Genomic DNA, 20767 nt, shown 5'->3' with positions numbered 1-20767 from the left:
TATATATATATATATATTCACACTTGTATGTATAAATATATACATGAGTGAATATGTATATACATACATATACAAACATATATATGTATACACACTTCATCCTCTCAGAAAGGAATGAAGATGCTGAAAAGCACTAAGAAACATGACTAAATGCAACATGATTTAAAAAAAAAAAAAAAAAAGAGCCCTGATTATCTACCAATAAATGACCCAAATTCTACAGAGAAACCCCACAGCTAAATCTCTTTGTTAAAAATTATGCATAGTTAGAAAATATAAAGTACTCCCCTCCGATCAAGACTATGAACATTCGCCAGCTCAACTTAGTAGTAAAACCTAGATGGGATGTTAGGAAAAGTTGTGAAATATTAGTGAGACCATTAACAGTCTTTAAAAGGCAAGATATTATTTTTGCATTTAAAATCTGTATACAAATAGACAGTGTTGATTTTGACTACATGTGGGGCCAGTCATTAAAAAAAGAAATCTCATTACAACCATCTCCACTGAAAGCTTATTCAAAATATACCTCATCACCAACATTTTATAGTATAAAGATTCAGAAAAAGTCTTTTGCATAAACCCCACACTTTTGTGTGACAACTGCTCTTAATTCCAGGAGCAAGTATTAGAATCTGAGATTTTGAAAGTAATTTCAATCAGTTAAATTTTAAAATTTCGTCCCACTGTACCGAATGCCTTGATATGGAAACGCCACACAAATATCCTGCTCTGACAAAGATGCTGCAGAAACACTATCCTGCTGCTGTACACATTAAAAACTGGAGTCGGAAGAAAAACATATGTCACAAATGCCTAAATGTCTAAAACATGAGTCAGCTACATGCATATTAATTACAAAAGGATTAAAATATACTATAAAAAGAGAAGGGAACCATAAAAGATTGACTTGCGTTCCCTATGTTGATTTCTACATCATGTGTCTTAATATCAACACGGCTCAGAGAAACATTAAAAAGGTATCTTTGTTGGGAACCAGTCCCAAGATGCTATTTATCGGCATGGGAGTTACTGGTGCAACTTCATCAGTTCAGACTAACAAATCAAACAGAGTAGAATAAAATGGCTGTTCTTTCCATCTCTGTCTAAAGACTAAAAGCCCTCCTGTAGAACAACCTAAGTGTTGGTTCAAGGGTTGATAGTAAATCTGATGCAAAGTTCTTTGAGCAAGTTGTCCCAAATTTGGCATAAAATGGCCATCAGTGTCAATGAAGGACAAATACTGAAACCCTCGCAGATGTGGGTCAAAGAATTCATAGTTTTACAAATAAAGGACAACAGAAAGGTGGTCTCAAAATGGCACTTTTGTCACATAGTGCCCTACGTGAAAATCAAACACAACCCTCCATATAGTAAGTACTTTAGTCCTGATTGAAGTACCCATTCTGGTCAGTGCACTTTGCTTTGATTGGCTGATAAATAAAGTTTGTAGGAGGAGCAAATTAGTAGGTGGGAAAAAAAATTAAAAAAACCCAACTAAAAAAAACCCACTCATCTTTTGATGCAGCCTTTGACCCTAAAGCCTAAATAGGACAGGAGAGGGTGGGGGAGGGGTTTCTAATTCATCAACCACCCCACTAAATCATGATAGCTTAGAAATTCTAATTTTTTGTATCTTTTTGCAACAAATTTCCCTACGACAAATACAAATATACACTAATGCACAACATGAATATAAAAACCTCTTCCAACTCAAAACGCAAGAAAGAGGACTCTAATGGCTGGCTTGGTCTGGGTGGGTCGGGGGGCTGAAGTACAATTGTAGACGTTAACGGACAGGTGTGTTTGGCAGGGAGAGCACGATGTGTAACCACTGATGTTATATCTACAGCTGAAAGTGAGACAGCGAGAGGCGGTGTGTTCCATCAGTGGGGTCTAAACCCACGCCAACCTGAGGTTGTACGCTCTCAGGCAAAGTACATGGTGCGCAGGGTGTCCTGGTGGATTTGGACGGCCTTGGCCAAGGCCTGGTGGTCTCGCCCGTTGCTCTGGCCTGAGGTATGACTGCCCTCCGCACTGAAACAGCACAAAAATGGACCCAGTAAACGCGAAGGGAAGGAATAACAGCAATTTATGATGCAATCACAACACTCTAGCTCATGAAAATGATAGTCAATGCATCAATATATTGCTAGACAATTCATCTACAATACAGCACATCTGTCTAACTTAATAAGAACCCCCCACCCACACACACACACACACACACACACACACACACACACACACACACACACACACACACACACACACAAACAAACAGAAAAAGCAGGACTTGTATATAGGGAATTGACCTACTATATTCCGAATTGAGGTGTTTGACATTTTGTCCCACCACTCGTAATCATGCTTAGAGCTTTCATGACACGAGATAAGAGTTTAAGACAAACTTCGTGTGTGCACAGAGCCATTCAATTAACTGGGATGGAGAAAGGGCAAAGAGTTCTTACCTGTCATGCTCTTTGTCAACCAAGTGGTAGCGAGCACGGAAAGCCACCAGATGGGCGTAGTAGGCTGGTGCTGGGATGGAGACTGAACGGGTGCAGCGCACGTAGGTGTGGCAGAGCTGATACGTGAGGACCTGCAGTTCATCTGAAGAGAAGTGGTTGTCGTCCCAGAGTACGTGGTAGTGAGACGGCCTGCTGGTGCCCTGCAAAGGTTGAAAATCGGTGACAGTGACGCATTTGTGTCAAAAAACATGAACGAGAATCACCACACCTCATGGGTGCACACATCCACCAGACCATCAAGTTGCAGTTCACATCTGTGTTTTTCCCATTTTCAATAACAGTGAAAATAAAGCTGAGTCAGAGAGTTTGACCTTCACCCTTCGGATGGAAAATAAAATGACTTTGTTAAGTCCTAACTGACATTTGAGTTGACATTGAGCATATCTATTCTTCACCTGAGGCAAATAAATAGCCTTTCAGATTACAATCCTCTTTAACCCAAACATTCTTATCAGTTCACATTGAAGTCAAAGTGAACATTTGTGCCTGATGCGCAGAAATGCTCTCAAGGTGATCCTCCTGTATATTGCATCCATGAATCAGACAGACAGAAAACCGACTTTTGACTATGCAGATGTCATAGCTCTTCTTCTACACATCATTCTGATGGCACACTGACATGTATAAATAGCACCTCCTTCATTCCATTGAGTTTCAAGTGTCTCTTCCCGCACTATGTACCTGGAGCTGAGCAGGCATGAAATACTGTGAACTGGCTAGGAATTCTCAGTACAGCTGGTACAAAAGAAGCAAAAAGAGGAGGAAGAGGATGTCTTTGGAGAGAGCCAAGAAGAGAGAAACGCCCTGCCACATAACCCAAACCTCCTGCTAAAAAAGCCAGTGTAATATTAACCGGTCGCAACAGCATTTTAATATGAACACAAAAGCAATCACAGTAATTAAGAACCATGAAGGAGGTCACAGTGGAAGATTTTCATTCCTCAAGAACCAGGACTTCTCTAATTAATATGCAAAAATCAGAGTGGTAATTTGCCAATTCTTAAATTAAAAGACCAAAATGCACCAAAGTCCCTCATGTTACCATTGGTATCAGCAAAGCTATGTACAACTTTTTGATGCATCTTTCTCTACAGCCACATTGATGACAGCCTTGGATCATTGATTCAACTAAATCCGATTCTAGTTCATTTCTTACCTGTATGCCAGCGTGACTGCAAAGGTAGAAGTCAAATTCTGATGGGTGAGTGATTTTGGTGTCCACGGTGGTGCCTGCAGGAATGTTGCCACTCTTTCCAACCTGCACAAATGAGAGACAACTTTTTGACAACTATGCACTTCGAGCTTACATTACAAGGCCTACAGTTTATTTTATGGGAGGCCAAAGACTCACAAAATATTTGACCTGAGGAGAATTTACTTTGACTTGTCTAGAGCAACAATTTAGTTGACGTCCATGTGCATGCTATTGTCAATGAGAGTCCACCACCAAAACTACATGTTTGATGTATTGTTACTTCACTTCACTAAGCTTCAGCATACAGTATAATGAATGTGCAGAGTTTACATTTGGAGGCTGCTTTCTCAATTTGCTGAATGAAGAAGGTTGAGGGTCAAATATGAAAATTGCACAACATTGCCTTAGAAGGATAGAGACTTAGAGACTTCGGTACAGGATACATGTCCAGCTGTTATAATTTTAGAAATCAGCAATATTTTAAATGAATAATTGTATGTATTTTCAACAAGGTAGTTGACTTGACAAAACACAACAGAACGATGATGCCATGGTTTCCTTGTTAATTAATTTTTTTTGCTGTTGTTCATTTTATTATTTGGTGCTTAATTGTAGTTACTTTTTAAATCAAGTCAGCCCATCATTTCACTGTCACCCTGTCATAACATGACTTGTCATGACAGTGTAAGCCAAAGACACAATACTGACCCTCTCGTTTCTGTCCATGCAGAACAGTCGTGTGTGGTGTCTCTTTTGGACAACCACAAAGGTGATTCCGGGCTGGTAGTCCTTCTCTAGCTTGATGCAGGCCTCCCGGATTGCCAAGAGCTCATGTTGAAGGACCTGCATTTATCAAAAGGAGAAGTTAAATGGTGCAAAAGAAAAGCAGAAAGATATTCTGTTATATTCAATGATGCTACGATGTCCCAGATGTGGGAATCACCTGGTTGAATTGGCCCTCAGAGATGCCATCACGGTAGTAGATGATTCGTGTTGGCTTGAATCTGGTGGACTTGTAGAACTGGATGAGGAGCTCTCTCACCATGGTGGCCAGGTCCTGGATGATGTCCTGGCGGTGCTGCTGCACCCGGACTGTGGCACAGTATCGGCTGGGATGGGCATCCATACTACCAACAACCTAAAAAGGAAAAGCACAGTGATACACAGTGTTATTAAGTGAATGGTAAAGTGCTTCACCATTGCTGGGGTCGATATGGTTTCTATGGGTTTCTACAAGGACGTGTAGAATGTGTGAAGTTCTGTAAAACTAAAAGTAGGCGGATAAAGCTCTATTTTTGTTGCCTTTTGTTGTTAAACATGATAGATAATACATTCCAAAGGGAAGTGGCTTCTGCATGACTCAATGCAGTATGAAGTTTCTTACAGCAGCAATAGAAGGTTTCTTTCCATCTCCTGCAGGAGGATGAGTCACATCTGCACCAAGGAAGATCACCGGCTGCTGAAATACCAAAGGCCTGGGAAAAAACAAACAAGTGCAGACATTGAAAACAACAACAACAACAAAAACTTATTATAATCTGAAAAACGTTAATTCTCAAACATAGAGACTTTAAATGTAGGGGATAGTAATCCTTTCACAAACCTGCCCTGTGGGAGGAGGATGTTGTTGACGCCACCTAGTTTGACATTGATCTTCAGGCAGAGGTTGGAGAGGGTCTGAGGTGTTGTCTTCTGAACATTCTTCACCTGCACGCACTGTGTGGCCATGCCAAGAACGGTGTCCCCTACACGTTTCACCTCAGCTACATGAATCCAAACAATTAGAAGATATTAATGAGACATAATCGCACAATATTCTCTCTTTGAATTTGGGACCATGAATGTTTAAATGGTGAGACTCAGAAAATCAACTGATTTGGTGCTTAGTTCCTTTCCTAGTGCAAAAATAGAAGCAGCAGAACTTGTTCAGCAAGCACTCAAGCAGCAGGCGTTGGCAGATACTTCAGAGCCACTGCCAGAACTTTATAAGTATCAGTGAACACTCTCCAGAAACACCAATCCTCAGTGATAAAGGGACAGGATTAATTTGTGGAATGTTAGTTTTACACAAACATCAAAAACAGTTTCCAAACTAACAAGGAGCATTAACCTTACCGAAGCACAGCATTTTCATCAGTAAGATCTTTATTTAGAGAGAAAAATTGTATCTCATTTCTAAAGTCCCTTACCGTAGACAGGCGTCTTCCCTGGTAGTATGACCACAACCAGCTGGAGGCCCTGGTATGTGTACTTGAGGTGTCTGAACATCGGCTCCACACTGTCGGCGCCTTGAGCGTACTTACAGAAGCAAGGCTGCCCTTGGATGGGCATCCCTGCATCCCGGGAGATCTTCCTGAGCTGATCTGTGAATGCCCTGAAAGGGTGAGAACTGGTTTATTCACAGATCAATGCATATAGACATTGTTGCCATGTCTACAATGCAATACCACTGCAAATGACACCCCCCCCCACACACACACACTTAATACTGCCTCAGTGAGTGAATTTATACAGCAATCTTTCATTCTACAGAGCCATGACGTGTAAATTCAAGTGTCTAGAGTGAACTGTTTCAACATTATTTATGCCTATGTCCACTCCTGGTATGACTCCCTCTGCTGTTGGTTTAACAGCTACACATTCTGTCCCCTTATTCAGTCTTTATATTGATGACATGTCTAAGGTTTTGATGCTACAAGTGCAAAACCCTGCCTTGCACAACAAATCCATAGTCTGTGGGCACTTCTGTGACAGCAGTTGTGTACCAGTAAACACCATCATACCAGCCACACAAGCATTGTAGGATTGTTTCTTATGTTTGCGGCAAAACATATTAAATCAGTTCAAACTAAAAACAAACCAGGGATGGGCACTTACAGCAGAAATAATATTCAATACTCACTTGGTACTCTTAGACAATTCTTCAAATATTAGAAGCATTTAGTTTCCTCGAGATGAACTCCGGAAAACAGCCAGTGTAACTGAATTCATCTAACATTTTACCTATGCCGTTTTATAAAGCTTACACCGTATAAAAATGATGGGCTCTCCTTACCCATTTTTTATGAGGAAAGAAAATTTGAGGTGAGCACGAGTACCAGTAAGCCATGTCATTAGAAAATGTAAGGGCTGTGAGTTTGTTAGTGGCAGTAACAGTTCTACCCGTTGTCCAAGCTGCTGGCATTCAGGAATCCCCAGACTTCAGTTGGCAGAGATGTCTGGTATTGCAAGACTAATTTAAACAAACAGTGAGGGGTAACAGTAGTGCAATATTCCTGACTGGATAAACCTTACCGCGACATGACCCATAGCAGTTTAACATTCATTTTTTTGTTGTGTCAAAGGTAATGAGAAAAGATTCTGCTGTTGTTGTTTCTCACTGCAAAATTCCAAGTTCACACTTTTAAGGTGACCCAATTTCAAATGCGGTTGTGCACAAGCCACTTCCCACTTCCATACTTCAGCTTGTTTACTTGAAGTGACAGCCACTTAATTATCGGCTGGCAACCACAATTACATGAAATATGTGTGCAGCATGTGCTTCGGTGTATGTCACTCACTTGAGCAGGAGTTCAGTGCACTGTCTCTGTGGTGCAAAACATGCGATGGCCCATACTTTGATCTCAATGCCAGTGTGGAACTGCTTGTTCCTCATGTCCCAGACTCCTTGGATTGGTGTAGCTATTGCTTTGTTCTGGAAATAAGGATAAAAGCAAGACAAAGGTGTAACAGACATTGTGCTGCAGAAACACGCAAGTACATTTACGCCACTTCAACCAAACTGGTCGTCAACATACCCTGCCTCCATAAAGAATGGAAGGTGCTTGTAGAACGCGGCCATTCACTTCTGTCATCTCATCCCTCACCATCACTCCAAATTCACGAACGTAAGGGTCAGTGTTGAAGTTGGCACTTCTCATCTGAGATGATGCATTAGTGGGAAAAAAAGAGACAGACTCAGGTGCTTCTGTTCTACTAACACACTCAGTGAACAACCTGTTGACCAAGAGTCGAAGAGGTTTAAGGGTGTGCAGATTTAACTTGTACGCAGTTCTGCCATATGCATTTAGAAACTGTGACAAAATGTATGCCTCTGCCAAGTTAAAGTAAGAAGTGCACACTTGAGCAGGGATCTTATTGAATACTGAACAGAAAACTGTTTTTGTAGAACACAGAGGTAGGAAAGATTTTGTGAAAATTCATGATGTGATTACTGTGTACAATCTTGTTACATAATAAATAAATGGTATCATTACTTTACTCTCTTGGTTGGACAGAGAAATAGATGGAAAACCCCAAAATATAACATCTTTCTCAACAACACTCAGGCATGAAAAAAATACATTAAAAAAATCAATAAACATCACCATTTTTATTTTGCCTATTACTTCAAAGTAAAATTCTTGGATGGTTACTTTGGTATGTTGGTGACTGATCTGAAAAGACCAGCCACTGACAACTGCAGTACAGCAAACACAACTGCCCAAGTATTCAGTTGTCAAACTGAAAAGCTTGGCAGCTCTGTCATAACCTTTTTCTTATCTCATTTTCACTGAAAGAGTTTTCTGAAAATACACCAAAAATAGGCCAGGCGCTCTCTAAAAACTGGTTAATGCTTAAACCAAAACATCTAGCATTCAAGTTTCTCCAGCCGCATTACAATTTCTCTCTGATTCTCATTGCAGAAAAGTATCTGCCAACTGCGTGAAAGTGATGCGGCAGTCAACAAATACAACTTGTGGGTGAGAATATCTGTTGGCTCATATCAAAGTCATGAGGTGAATTGTCCCACTACTGCTATGCTATATTAGGTAGATATATATTTCATGTGGAACTCACCAGTTTACTTATCTCATCCTGGCGGTCTGGTGCTGATCGGGCCGTGGCACGGATCATGGTGGAGGTCTGATTGTCGGTCAATTTTTTGATGCAGCGCTGTCCTGCCACTATGTTACACACCTGGGAAACCAAAACAATGTTAAAACAGTTCACTGGTCTAAAACATATACAAGCAGATGAGGGTGATGACTGCTTGCCTCTAGGGGTAGGTAGGTGTGCTTCTGCTCCTGCCCTACTTGTAGACATGGTAGGTGGGGGTACCGCAGCATGAGCTTGTACTTGTCTTTGAAGTACTGTGCTACGGTGCATTCAATAGTTTGGCCGTTCTCCTGCTGCAGGGGGAACCTGAAGGAAACATACCAGAACATCAAGGGAAAGAATCATAACTGCTCCCTTCCTTGTCCAGATGCAGTTTTTCATTATCTATTTGTAACCCACCTGACAATTATATTCTATACGCATACTTTTCTAACTCTGATCAATAAGTCACATCTGCTGATAAACAACAACTGGAACAGTTCACACCAATCTGTCACAACTTTTAATATCAAAAAGCATCATCAAAATGAGTTAGATGAATACAAACATCATCCTCTTGGTAAAACAAATCTTTGTGAAGGATTATTCAGAGAAGAGAGTGACTGAAACTGGGTTTTTGGGGGCAAGACAATTCAGGTATGCAAGAGTTCAAATTCAACCACAAGGAATTCACACACGTCCACCTGTTAGCTTAGATGAAAGTCTATGTACAGTGCTTCTCTGGCAATGGGAGGTTATTTAAATCCTGCTATTGCAGCTTCTATTTATGCTCTGAAGCAGAACATGCACTTTAATACAACTGTGTTGAAGTTGATCCATGTGCGCTGCTCTGAGACATTCTCTCTTTACAAAACCACTGTCAGCAAAATATGCTTGAGTTAAGAAAAGTAGAAGTACTATTTATGTAAAATGGCCCAAGTACATGCTTCATACTGCTGAATGTTCTTTTCTAAATTGTTTTCATATCAGCACACATCTGTCAACATGTGCGCTGATATGTCTACCAATATCAGCCCCCCCTCCCCAAAATCAGCCAACCAATATACAACCAAGAGTGTAGCCTGCCTCCTGTCTCATAGATTGAGTTACATGCATTTCATAATTTACGAAGCAGCACACCCTGTTGTTGGACATCACGTTAGAATCTAACTTTTTGCCAGGTGTACTGGTTCTGATGTCACAAAGAGAGCTAAAGGAGCAGTCTTACGTTTGGTGGCTGGCTGGTCTTCTGGTCACGTTGCACACTCGGTACTTCCTCTTCATCTGCCCACAATGAGTGATCTCCACCTTCAGGCCTGGATGAATAATCACATTAAGGGTAGTAAGAATTCTCAAATCTCTTTCAAAAGAAGTCAAAAATAAATACTTAATACCTGCAATACAAAATATCTCTCTGAATTATTTAAGTTTAAAATGGAAGTGAATTCAAAATCATGTGAACTTAAAAACAGACTGAGGGAGGTCTAAGATCCCCATAATTATTCTCAAAACCTCACTCCCTTGAAAATAAATGTCAAATTAAAAATGTACCTTTGATTTCCTTGGTAAATTTCACTCTTTGAGAGTCTGTTAAGGGCTTCTGTTGTTCTTCAATGCTTTTGAAATCCAAGACCTCACACATGAACTCAATTACAGGCTGGGCTTTGTAGAACGCAGTGGCAGAAACTGCAAAGCAAAAAGTTTACATTGAAAATCGAAAAATAAATAAATACAAGCAAATTACACAATAAACACAATAATTACCATCAATGTTGAGCATCATTTTCCAAAGGGAAGGCCTGACAGACTGGTGGAAGCCAAACCACACCTCTCTACCACCTCCCAGGGGGTTCGAACATCCTTCTGAAGGAGTGAAGAAAGAGCGGCCCACTGGAGTATACCTGGAACAGTCAATCATCACATCGAATATGTTCTGAGCAAGAGAGTGAACCGTTCATGCCTTCAATAGCAGGAAGTATCAGGCATCACCGCAGATGGAAAAAACATACCAAGATAGTATATAAAAACTATCCCATCATCCAGATATGAATAAATGCTCATGATAAAGAAGTACCTCATAGAGGGCAAATGTCTCATGACTACATCCAAGGCTTGGATGGTCTCAAAGGGGACGCTGGGGAGCCGTCCTGACAGTGCCTCATGAAGAGCCTGCAGACTAACGCAGGACACCCACTTGATGGCTACTTTGAAGCTGCGGTCCTTGCCTTCACCGGGTATGGTCACTTCAAGCTCCACCTGAGGACAATTGAAGAGCAAAGAAGGAAATGCCAGAGTAAATTGTGCGATGTTTTCATTCCCAGTACCATTTCAGCAAACTTTATTGGTATTTCTGTCAAATATTTCCCTGTTAAAGGTTGTGAAATAAAACACATACTTTGTCTCTGCCTATAGGCAAGGGCATGGCCGTGTAAAGGTTCTTCCTCCCATCATACACTGGCTTTCGATCACCAAAGATCTGCGTTTTAAAGTGCTGGACCATGTGCTCCACAATTTCACTGAGAGGAAAAATCAAAAAGATTAATTCCCACACTGCAGTTAGGGCTTCACACTATCACGATAGACAAAGAGACACTTATCCACCACAAGCCAGAGGCTGGGAGTGAAGTACCACTTATACATACCGATTGACCCTCCTGGGACATTTCTCAGGCTTGATGTCGATGTCATAATGGTAGACCTCCAGTTTGGGTATTTCCATCTCAAAGAAGTTGGCCTGTAGCTTGATTGTCCTGCCCATGGTGCCAAAGTCTGGCCGTGACGGTGGCTTGAACACATATTCTGGCACTGGGGAAGATGGCGGGTCTAAACCAGGAGACAAGGAAATGCTGTCTTAGTCATATTAAACAGGAACTTTTGTTTTTCTGATTATGATGGAAAATAAAGCAAAGCTCCTGGGTTGAAAAACATTATGGAAGTTTCACAGCACCAGAAAACCTTACATCTAGATATTAGTGATTGTTCAGTGTCACTAAAATAAAATTCAGTTGTGTGTCTTATTTAAACCAAAAATCTATTAATACCAGAATAACTCAAGATGTGACCTACTTGGTGCATGATCTGTGGATATCATGACCTACAATTGTTTTTATATAGGCAAATGTAACTCCAAACTTCCCTGGAATCTATAGCTACTTGATGGGTGAGGTCCAAAGAATTCTGTAAGGTGCTCAGCCAACGTTTAACTCTCATGTCAACAGCAAGTTCTATTTTCAACTGAGATGTTAATAAGAACACACTTTGGAGTCCACCTGCTGAACTGCCATTTCTATATTTTTATTTAACTGCTCCCGGATAAATCGGCATCGAGACATAAGCTGCACATGGAATCAAATCGCACTTTCACTTGCTACATTAACACTGTCTGCTTTGCAAGCGAGTCAAAACAAAATATTTTGCTACTCAACTAACTCCCTTCTTTACATATATTCTCACCTAATATTTAACAATAAATACATAGTGTATGACATTTACTATCTCTGTGCATTTGGCCTAAGTTTCAGAGCTTCAGAGTATTGCCAGTGACAAGACTTCCTTTTCTGTTTGCTAGTTGTAGTTTATAGTCTGATTAGAGACTTGAGATGTGAGTATGGAGTTGGAGCTTAAAGAAGGCATCTACTAAGGGACTGTGTCAAGGCAAATCTATCAGATTATAACAGGCGGGTTACCAGATTGATCTGAAGTTCAGCCAATGTGTCCCTTCTCTTTTGACTTGGATACAGATAATTTATCTGCTTGAGCTATAAAATCAGAATATATCAGAGGCCCATATTTTTTTGAAGACATCAGTGAGATTTATTGCTAGTTCCAATGAGGCAGCTGCAATTCAAACAGTAATTAAAACTGTAAGCCGTTAGGTGCATTTCTGTACATCTCTTCAATTTGTGCTTAAAAAACACCTTTGAGGAAACACAGAAATTTTAAAAAAAAATCTCTAAAAAGGTTATGTGTAAGAATACAAGATAAATGTACGTAAATACACTGAAATTAGACTGAACGGATAAATTATGACATTCTTCAATCACATGATAGTCAGGGCTGTTTCCAGCACTCTTCCAGGGGCACATAGCTGTAATATTAATAGTTCAAAACTCTCCATTTCCATTGTATGTCAGTAAGTTTTATATCCATTCTACTGTACTGTATTATTTTCCATTGTTTGTATCGATGTTGTTTGAGGGTTGACTGGTGCTCTTTTAATTGCGTCATCTCACTGAACAATCTTCTTCTGCAGTGGTAGACCAGAGAAGTAGTGCACCACCTACTACTTATCTCAATGGACAAACGTCTATTCCTGTAACAGTAGTGGACAGAGACACACAACAAGATGGATTTTCAAATCAAATTTTTGAATATTCGTTTGAACTGTATATAACACTTGGATGGAAGGCTGACCAATGAAAAACAATAGATTCTGACCCACCGAATGAGAAGTGCCTATTGAGGCTATTTGAGATACTGTTCTTTTTTGGTACCCAGAACAAGATGCACGATGACTCCATGATTTGAGGACTTGTTGAACCTTACAAACAGCTCTGCAACATCAGACTGAAGAGAAAAATAGAGCCAACACTTTGTTTCATTCTGGGTCTCACATTTGTGCTCTAGCTCAGCTCATTCAAACAGAACACCACCAATAAAGCCAAGTAATATATGGTGGGGAATACAGAATGGCCTTTCGCGTGTGAAAGAGCACCGCGATTCAGAGCTCTAAATGAGGTGCACTTTGGGGATGTTGGCTGTCTAGGGGGTTAAATTGCAAATGTTGCTGCATAAAACAGACTAACACTGGCAACACTAAAAGGGGTGAAACCCAAATATGGAGAAGGAAAAAACAAAACAAAACCTAACTTACCAGAGCTTGCAGACCCTGAAGAACGGGGTCCCTCAAGCATCTCAGCAGCTACAGAGGACAGAAATTATATGTTACAATTGTTCTTTAAATGCTCACCTTTTCTGATATATGCAGTGGAACATACTGTGGGCTCAAAACCTGGGCTTGTGTAACATATCTAGGTGAACCACTTCGAAATTATAACATGTGTTCTATCTGTTTTACACTTCTATTGGAAACACCTTTATTTAAGAGAGTGTTCTGTACACTTATCTCTTGTGCAAAGCCATGTCCATAATCAGGGACAACCTTCTCAAATCTCTTATCAATGTGCACACAGGAGGCACCGAGCAAGCTGGCAATCTTACTGAGCTGGAGCCACCCAATCACCTAGACATAGGCTTCTGCTTTAAGTAAAATCTTTATAGATGTAAATGGTACTCACACATATAAATATACTGAGAGTAAACAAAAGAAATGCAAAGCATCAGTATCAATTTAAGTCATACCCGGCACCGTATTACCAGATAGTAACACAGAAACGGAGCAAATGCGACTACTTCAATCAAATGGGTGAAAATTTTAACAATTCAACTGTGACAAAAACGCACACTTCATCTGTATAATTTTCCCCCACATATGATGAATATCAAAGACTGAGCTACAATGGTAGAGAAATTATAGATATTTGTAACGAAGTAAAACAAATGCTCGATTTCCTCATTTAAATTGAGCAGCGGCAGCTAAACATAGCTAAGATTGGGGATGAGATTAGATAGCATGGTCGGCCGCTATGTATTGCTCCAACTCTCTCCTTAGTTTAACTGCGAGGCACAATGTCGAAACAAAAAACTGAAAAATGTGGTATTCGATGATAGTATATTCTGAAATTAAAAGAAAACTCAATCTTGGGTCCAAAAATCTCGTCGGAAAGCTCATTAACGTACGCATAAGTTTGGGGACCGAGGTACGCTTGAAGCTAACTTGGCTAACAGCAGCTTGTTGTTGCACGCTAAGTTAGCTAAGCTTGCCTTTTAGTAATGCCTCGAGATAAGATTGAGAGACGTGTTCTCAGTCACATTTTTAAGTTTGTGAGAAGTAACACGATAATACAAACAGCCAAGTCTTTTTAAACACATGTTTTTCTGTAATGTAGACGCAAAATGTCTCAACTAGTGTGTCCATTTTTTGCTAGCGGCATCACTTAGCCGACGCTAATGCTAGCTTCAACACTTACCTCCAGCAGAGGAATACATTTTGTCGACTTTTTAAACGTGTGTTGTGGACGTACAAATACTCCACTTTATGTCCGCCAAATTCCACCGAAACTCATACGTGGTCGAAAAATATTTATACTTTCAAAAGCGAAGGAAGTCCAGTTCAGAAATACATATATTTAGTTAGCCAAGTGGTAAATATTTGGAGTCTCTCATCCTCAGCGCGGCCCCATCCCCCCAACACACAAAACCGGAGCCGAGAGAACAGATAGCATGGAAAAGACCCACGTAGAGCAAGAGAGTTCCCTTCCTTGTACTTCCGGCTTCGGTCACTTACCGTTGGTCGTAACCTGTTGAGCCACACATCATTTGCCACGATTTTTTTTAATTTAGCAGACCTCTACAATATTTTAAGAGTGATGAAACCGTAATATTTGTATAGAACACTTTTGCAAAATAGAATTTACGTTGGTATTGCTGTGGAACCAAAAATTCAAATTAGTTTCTTTGCAGATATTTTCACTGCTTATTGTTTCAAAATTCACATAAATCAAGGATTCTGCTACACTTGCTACACGGTTCAGAATTTAAACAGTTGTAAATGTGAATCACCTGAATTCTTTACGAATTTATTTCTTTTGTACACGTCAAAAGGAGGGGAACCATCTTAGTTGACCCACCAGTGACGTCAGACGCACGCTCTTGACCTGATTTTAAAAAGGAAGGGGAAAAAAACGCCGCGAATTCCATGTGTTTACTAGAATTAATGCTACAGTTGGCCCTTGTTCGTTTATCCGTGAGGGAAAAAAAAACAATTGTCATGGAACACGAGAATAGGAAAGACAAACTGAGTTGTCAACGAGCAAGGAGCCGGTCTCGGTGGAGGAAGTATTTCCGGGGTACCGAGGTAAGGTGGTAGGAAAGCATTCAAACACCACCTGTCTGCTTCTGGAGGCACGACCTACACTTCGTAGTTGTTGGACAAGATTTGGGTTTTAGCCTCGAGCAGTATGTGGTGGCCTGGTATTTGAATGCTTCATGTACGAAATTTGTGTTATGAAATAGAAGACGGAGCTTTAAGTAAGTTGTAGTTGCACGATATATATATTCGAATAGCCTTTAAACTAAAATATTAAAATGTGACAATATATAAAGAAGAAATAGACACATGTACACTCTAAGCCAGTTCTCTATACAAGACACATTTCAGGTTACCCATTTCCATCGTTGTTTATCCATCCATCCATTTTCTATACCGTTCACCCGGGACGGGTCGCCAGTCCAGTAGGGCCAGCAGGAGCGATTAGGGGTTCAGTATCTTGCCCAGACACTTCGACATGGTCACCAGGGGAAGTGAGGATCGAACCAGCGACCCTTCGGTTGCTACACAACCACTCTACCTCCTTGCCATGCCGCTCCCTTCGTTGTTTATCATTTCAAATATTTCGGTTTCAATAATTCTTGTTTACTATTTTTTTTCTCTTGGACTTAATATTCATAAAATACTTGACACGCGCCCATCGAGTATCTGATCATGTACTTTAATTATAGTACTGGAAATGTACGTTTATATTAGTATTCCATGCAGTCTTTGGTGTGTGTGTGTGTTTTTACGCTCTTACCTAAAGCGTAGTCGGGTTGATTTTCTTTTGTGGTTTGAACCTAATGTATCATTATTTGTCCCCTTGTCCCCTAACCCGTTCATAAACCTGGCCACTGGTCGGCGCTCTTCACCACTAAATGTGCAGAGATGTGGCGGGAGGCTGAGCATTGATTTTTACATGCTTGTCAGCAGGCTTTTAAAAATGAAATAAGGACGAGTCTTTAATGAACCCATTGGGGAAAACGGGTCAGTTTCAATATGGAATGCATTCCAATCACGGATGTAAATCGAGGGATTAAATATATGCACTGTATTAACAAACTGTTTAATGTTGGGACATTTATCAGTCTTATTTCGGAAAAGCAACGTTTCAGAAAGGGTTTTTATCGAATATATCTTAAGGAAAAGCTTCTACCTGTACAGATTAAAAATAAGAATGAACTCTTTATTTACTGTATCGTTTGCATTTAACTTCACGATGTAACGTTGAGACTGTTATAAAAATGCATACATGAAAAAACAAAAAAAAAGACCAATAGCTTCGTATTGTTTCAGCACGAATCCTTTTTGGGAATGAGAAAGAAAAGGAGAAAAAAAACCCGTCGATAGGCGACATGGGCAACACTTAAAATTGCTCCCATTGATTGATCGTATAAAGAGCAACAATGCAGCAGCCCCCATAGCCCGGGTGGTTTCCCCCCTATAGGAAAGCTGGCAGAGCGAATTGGGTGTAGCTGTGTCTGTGTGCGTCTTGGCCAATGGAACCAGATCCTCCCTGCAGTGCGTAAGAGCGCGCTGTAGGATTTAACCAAGTCTTTGCTGCGGGGCTGGCTGCAGTCTTCACCAGAGCCCGACGGCCTGAGAGTGCTTCAACAATGCCAGTGTAGTTTCCACGCCACCTTGGAGTCAGACTGCCTGCTTTTCTTCTTCTTCTTCGTTCGTTCTTTTTTTAAATGCTGATTTAAAGAAGACAAAGCTCAGCGTTCCCTCTCGAAGTATGACTGGAGTATTCGACCGGAGGATCCCGAGTGTTAAACCCGCAGACTTCCAGAGCTCTTTTCAACTCTCCACCATGCACCATCCGTCTCAGGAATCTCCTACTTTACCCGAGTCCACCGCCACGGATTCTGGCTACTACAGTCCCGCCGGGGGAGTCACTCACGGTTACTGCTCGCCCAGTTCCACTACGTACGGAAAGCCTCTGAATGCCTACCAGTACCAGTACCCGGGTGTAAACGGATCCGCTGGAAATTACTCGACAAAATCCTACACTGATTACAGCTCGTACACGACCCCCGCCTACCACCAGTATGCTGGGACATACAGCAGAGTGCAAGCCCAGCCGAGCCCACAAGGTACGGGGATCTCTCTTCAGCATTCGTCTTAAATGTTCTTAAAACGAAGAAGTCCATTTTTTAGATTTGTTTTCAGTAGTTTTCTGACTGTTTTTTCTCGCGTAAAATCTGTGTTTAAAAAAAATGTCCATCCCAGGATGCAAACAAAGAAAAATATGGTGCAAATACGGAAAACGTGAGGGTTTGTGTGTGTTTGACACCAGTTGTTCAATATCATGTAAAGTTTAATCATCAGGACGGAATTAATTTAATCAGACTGGAATGAGTTTGATTGTAAGATGAGATTTTCCTGTTGACAATTTTGAGCAACAGTTCACCAAAGAGCCAGGCTACACAGACGTTTATACTGATTGTTGTCGAAACATGATTTTTTTTTGTTTGTTTGTTTTTGTTCAACAGAAAAAGAGATTACCGAGCCTGAGGTGAGGATGGTGAACGGAAAGCCGAAGAAAGTGAGGAAACCCCGGACGATCTACTCCAGCTTCCAGCTGGCCGCCCTGCAGAGGCGCTTCCAGAACACACAGTACCTGGCCCTGCCGGAGCGAGCCGAGCTGGCCGCCTCGCTGGGACTCACGCAAACACAGGTGGGATTCTGGATCTAATTAATTTTCATCAGTTTCCTCTTAAATCTGTGTAAAATGTCAAGTGTTGAATACTTAGAGTTCTTCTGCGTTAAAAAAATATATTTTTACGAACCCGTTCTCTGTGCGCCTTTAGGCGCTGCACCTTCTTTAAATGTGTCGTTTACATTTATGTTAATATAAAGTAATATATAATTATTAATTTATTTTTTTCCCTTCTATTTCCAGGTGAAAATTTGGTTTCAGAACAGGAGATCCAAAATGAAGAAGATCATGAAAAATGGCGAGCTTCCACCGGAGCACAGCCCCAGTTCCAGCGACCCCATGGCCTGCAACTCTCCACAGTCCCCGGCCGTTTGGGACACACACGGGCCCTCCAGGCCCCACAGCCTACAGCCACAAAACATCAACACGACGGCCTCTAACTTTTTGGAAAGCTCGGGGTCATGGTACCCCTCAGCCGGCAGCTCCGTGGCCTCCCACCTGCAGACCCCTAACTCGATACAGCACTCGTTGGCTCTCGGAGCGGGGACGTTATATTGAAAAGCCTGTTGTTCATTTCAAATATATTTTTTTCCTCCTTCTATGGGACTCGTGTTCAAATTCCAGGGGAATATGCAATGTATTTGATGACAGTCATAGAAGAAACGTGTAAAATGTGTAAATGTGTGCATGTAATTTATTGCATTTTGGAAGACTATTAAACGTTTAAATGGACAATGGAACTTTGAATCCTCCTCCGGCTTCAGCTCAGTCTCTCTTTTTTTTTTTTTTAATTCAGCAGCTTATTTCCTCACGGAAAACCAAGACTCGCAGGTTTAAATCAGCTTTGTGAGCCTGCAGGTGACATTTTCATACAAGGTTGTAAATCACAGCTGCTCAGTGCTAACATGAATTATAACGGACATGTTGTAGCATCAATTTAAACATTTTTTTTTCCATTTACCTCGACGTTGTTCTTCCTGTCATTTTTGTGGTTGGTGTCTTTTATGTGTGGGGAGCATTCATCTGAGAAGGTTCATTTTTGTGTTATAAATAGAAAAAAATATTTATTTTCCTTCTTTTTGCCTTAAATGTCGTGTCCCCTTTATTCTGCGCGCGTTTCTATGAAGGGAAAATGACAATCTACCTTTTTTCTTTTCTTTTTTTTTTTTTAAATCGCATTAAACCCACATTTGTCACTGTAATTATTTTGGTTGAAACAATGTGGTTAGCAGTCAGTCATGACCTGACATTATATCTATAATTTCTTTGAACACAGTTCTATAATAGTTGATTTTTTTTCTTTCTTATTTCTAAAATTGCGTGGAAGTTAGGAGTGGCGCTTTCACTTGATAGTATTTTATGACGTGAAAAAAAGTGAATTATTTACTAATTCCTAAACTATGGAACATTAACTTCCATTTATATTATCATTATTATTATTATTATTATTATTGTTGTTGTTGTTGTTGTAGTAGTTTAGTGGAGACCCACGGTGGTGGCTGTCACCGGCGTCTTGCAGCAGACAGTCTGCAGTCTCTCCCGCTTTGTCCCCTACAATTAGCCGCTTTGAATGGCAGCGAGGAGGCGCGGGGGGCGGCACGGAGATCTGAGACAATCCGCATTCCTGTGGGGGTAGACCGGCTCCAGAGCTCTGCCACTCCCGGCCACAGCCCACCTTCCGGGTTGAAATAAAAAAGAAAGAAAAATCCTCCACCGTTTCACCATGTTATTAGCAGGCAGTAATACCGCCGCCGCCGCTGCACAAACCGCTAAACAAACCGAGCCGCTGAGAGAAACATTTGGGGATTTGAAATTGATCTAATTGAATTTGCGCGGCCGTTTGAACAAAGATCATCTATTTTTTCCCTCCAGAGGAATATGTTGCAACACCCTCTCTCTCTCTCTCTCTCTCTCTCTCACACTCACACACACACACACACCACACACACACACACTCCATGATGCTGCATCTGACCCACACACTGACCCGTGCATGTTACACCTGACACAGAATCCTCTTCCTCCTCCTGATTGCTGCAGCTCACCCACAAACACTTGGGCGAGAACACGCGCTGCTTTTTCTCCTCCTCCTCCTCCTCCTCCTCCTCCTCCTCCTTCTTCTTCTTCTTCTTCTTCGTCCACACACAGCATCATCTTCCATAGTTTCCCACAACCAGTAGGTCACTAGAATTTTTAGGGAATTTTTTTTGGTTTGTTTTTAATCACACGTGCATAGGAACACTCAATCTCGCGCATGGCATCTAGCACACGCGAGAGTTTATTTTTCTCACACACAAAACACCGCTGTTTGTCTCATCCATCCATCCCCCCCCCCCTCACACACACACACACACACACACACACACACACACACACACACACACACACACACACACACTAGTGGTGCCATTATATCGAGAGCCCCCGTTTATTTCCAACCGAACATTTTCCACTCAGCCAGCAGCAACCCCCCCCCCCCCCCAGCCTGTTTTGCAAATCGAGTCAAAATAATGACAGTTAGTTTTACTGGACAGCTTCAACTGTAACACTCCACAATAATTATTCTCCAGGATTAGGGCCTCCATTATCAT

At 41.1% G+C, this 20767-nt stretch overlaps 2 protein-coding genes across 5 annotated transcripts; one reads left to right on the top strand and one right to left on the bottom strand.

The window, feature by feature from the left end:
• Positions 1-30: 30 nt before the first annotated feature.
• On the bottom strand, positions 31-14907 carry ago2 (argonaute RISC catalytic component 2). 2 transcript variants are annotated; one of them, XM_086192606.1, is made up of 21 exons: positions 14673-14907; positions 13457-13504; positions 13025-13149; positions 11226-11406; positions 10979-11099; positions 10658-10839; positions 10348-10484; positions 10135-10269; positions 9812-9899; positions 8763-8910; positions 8566-8685; positions 7524-7646; positions 7287-7420; positions 5916-6100; positions 5330-5489; positions 5111-5201; positions 4670-4864; positions 4435-4569; positions 3688-3789; positions 2472-2671; positions 31-2037 (listed from the first exon to the last, which is right to left on the bottom strand). In XM_086192606.1, exons 3-21 carry the CDS (start codon positions 13101-13103, stop codon positions 1929-1931), a joined length of 2625 nt encoding a protein of 874 aa, XP_086048732.1. In that variant the 5' UTR covers positions 13104-13149; positions 13457-13504; positions 14673-14907; the 3' UTR covers positions 31-1928. The 2 variants fall into 2 exon arrangements, with proteins under 2 accessions (XP_086048732.1, XP_086048733.1); XM_086192607.1 differs by lacking the exon at positions 13025-13149.
• A 463-nt stretch (positions 14908-15370) lies between these two features.
• Positions 15371-18950, top strand: dlx5a (distal-less homeobox 5a). 3 transcript variants are annotated; one of them, XM_086192731.1, is made up of 4 exons: positions 15371-15559; positions 17346-17610; positions 18010-18194; positions 18420-18950. In XM_086192731.1, the coding sequence occupies exons 1-4, from the start codon at positions 15401-15403 to the stop codon at positions 18732-18734; spliced, it is 924 nt and encodes a 307-aa protein (XP_086048857.1). In that variant the 5' UTR covers positions 15371-15400; the 3' UTR covers positions 18735-18950. The 3 variants fall into 3 exon arrangements, with proteins under 3 accessions (XP_086048857.1, XP_086048856.1, XP_086048858.1); XM_086192730.1 differs by having other exon boundaries at positions 15376-15559; positions 17223-17610; positions 18420-18947; XM_086192732.1 differs by lacking the exon at positions 15371-15559 and having other exon boundaries at positions 16739-17610; positions 18420-18946.
• The last annotated feature ends 1817 nt before the right edge of the window (positions 18951-20767 follow it).

The sequence above is a fragment of the Aulostomus chinensis genome, chromosome 22 (genome assembly GCF_037954235.1).
Source record: "Aulostomus chinensis isolate RoL2024-O1b breed Wild chromosome 22, RoL_Achi_v1.0, whole genome shotgun sequence".
In the NCBI taxonomy this organism is placed as follows: domain Eukaryota; kingdom Metazoa; phylum Chordata; class Actinopteri; order Syngnathiformes; family Aulostomidae; genus Aulostomus; species Aulostomus chinensis.
Note: the sequence above shows the minus strand (reverse complement) of the source record. Positions and strands in the feature narration are given on the sequence as shown.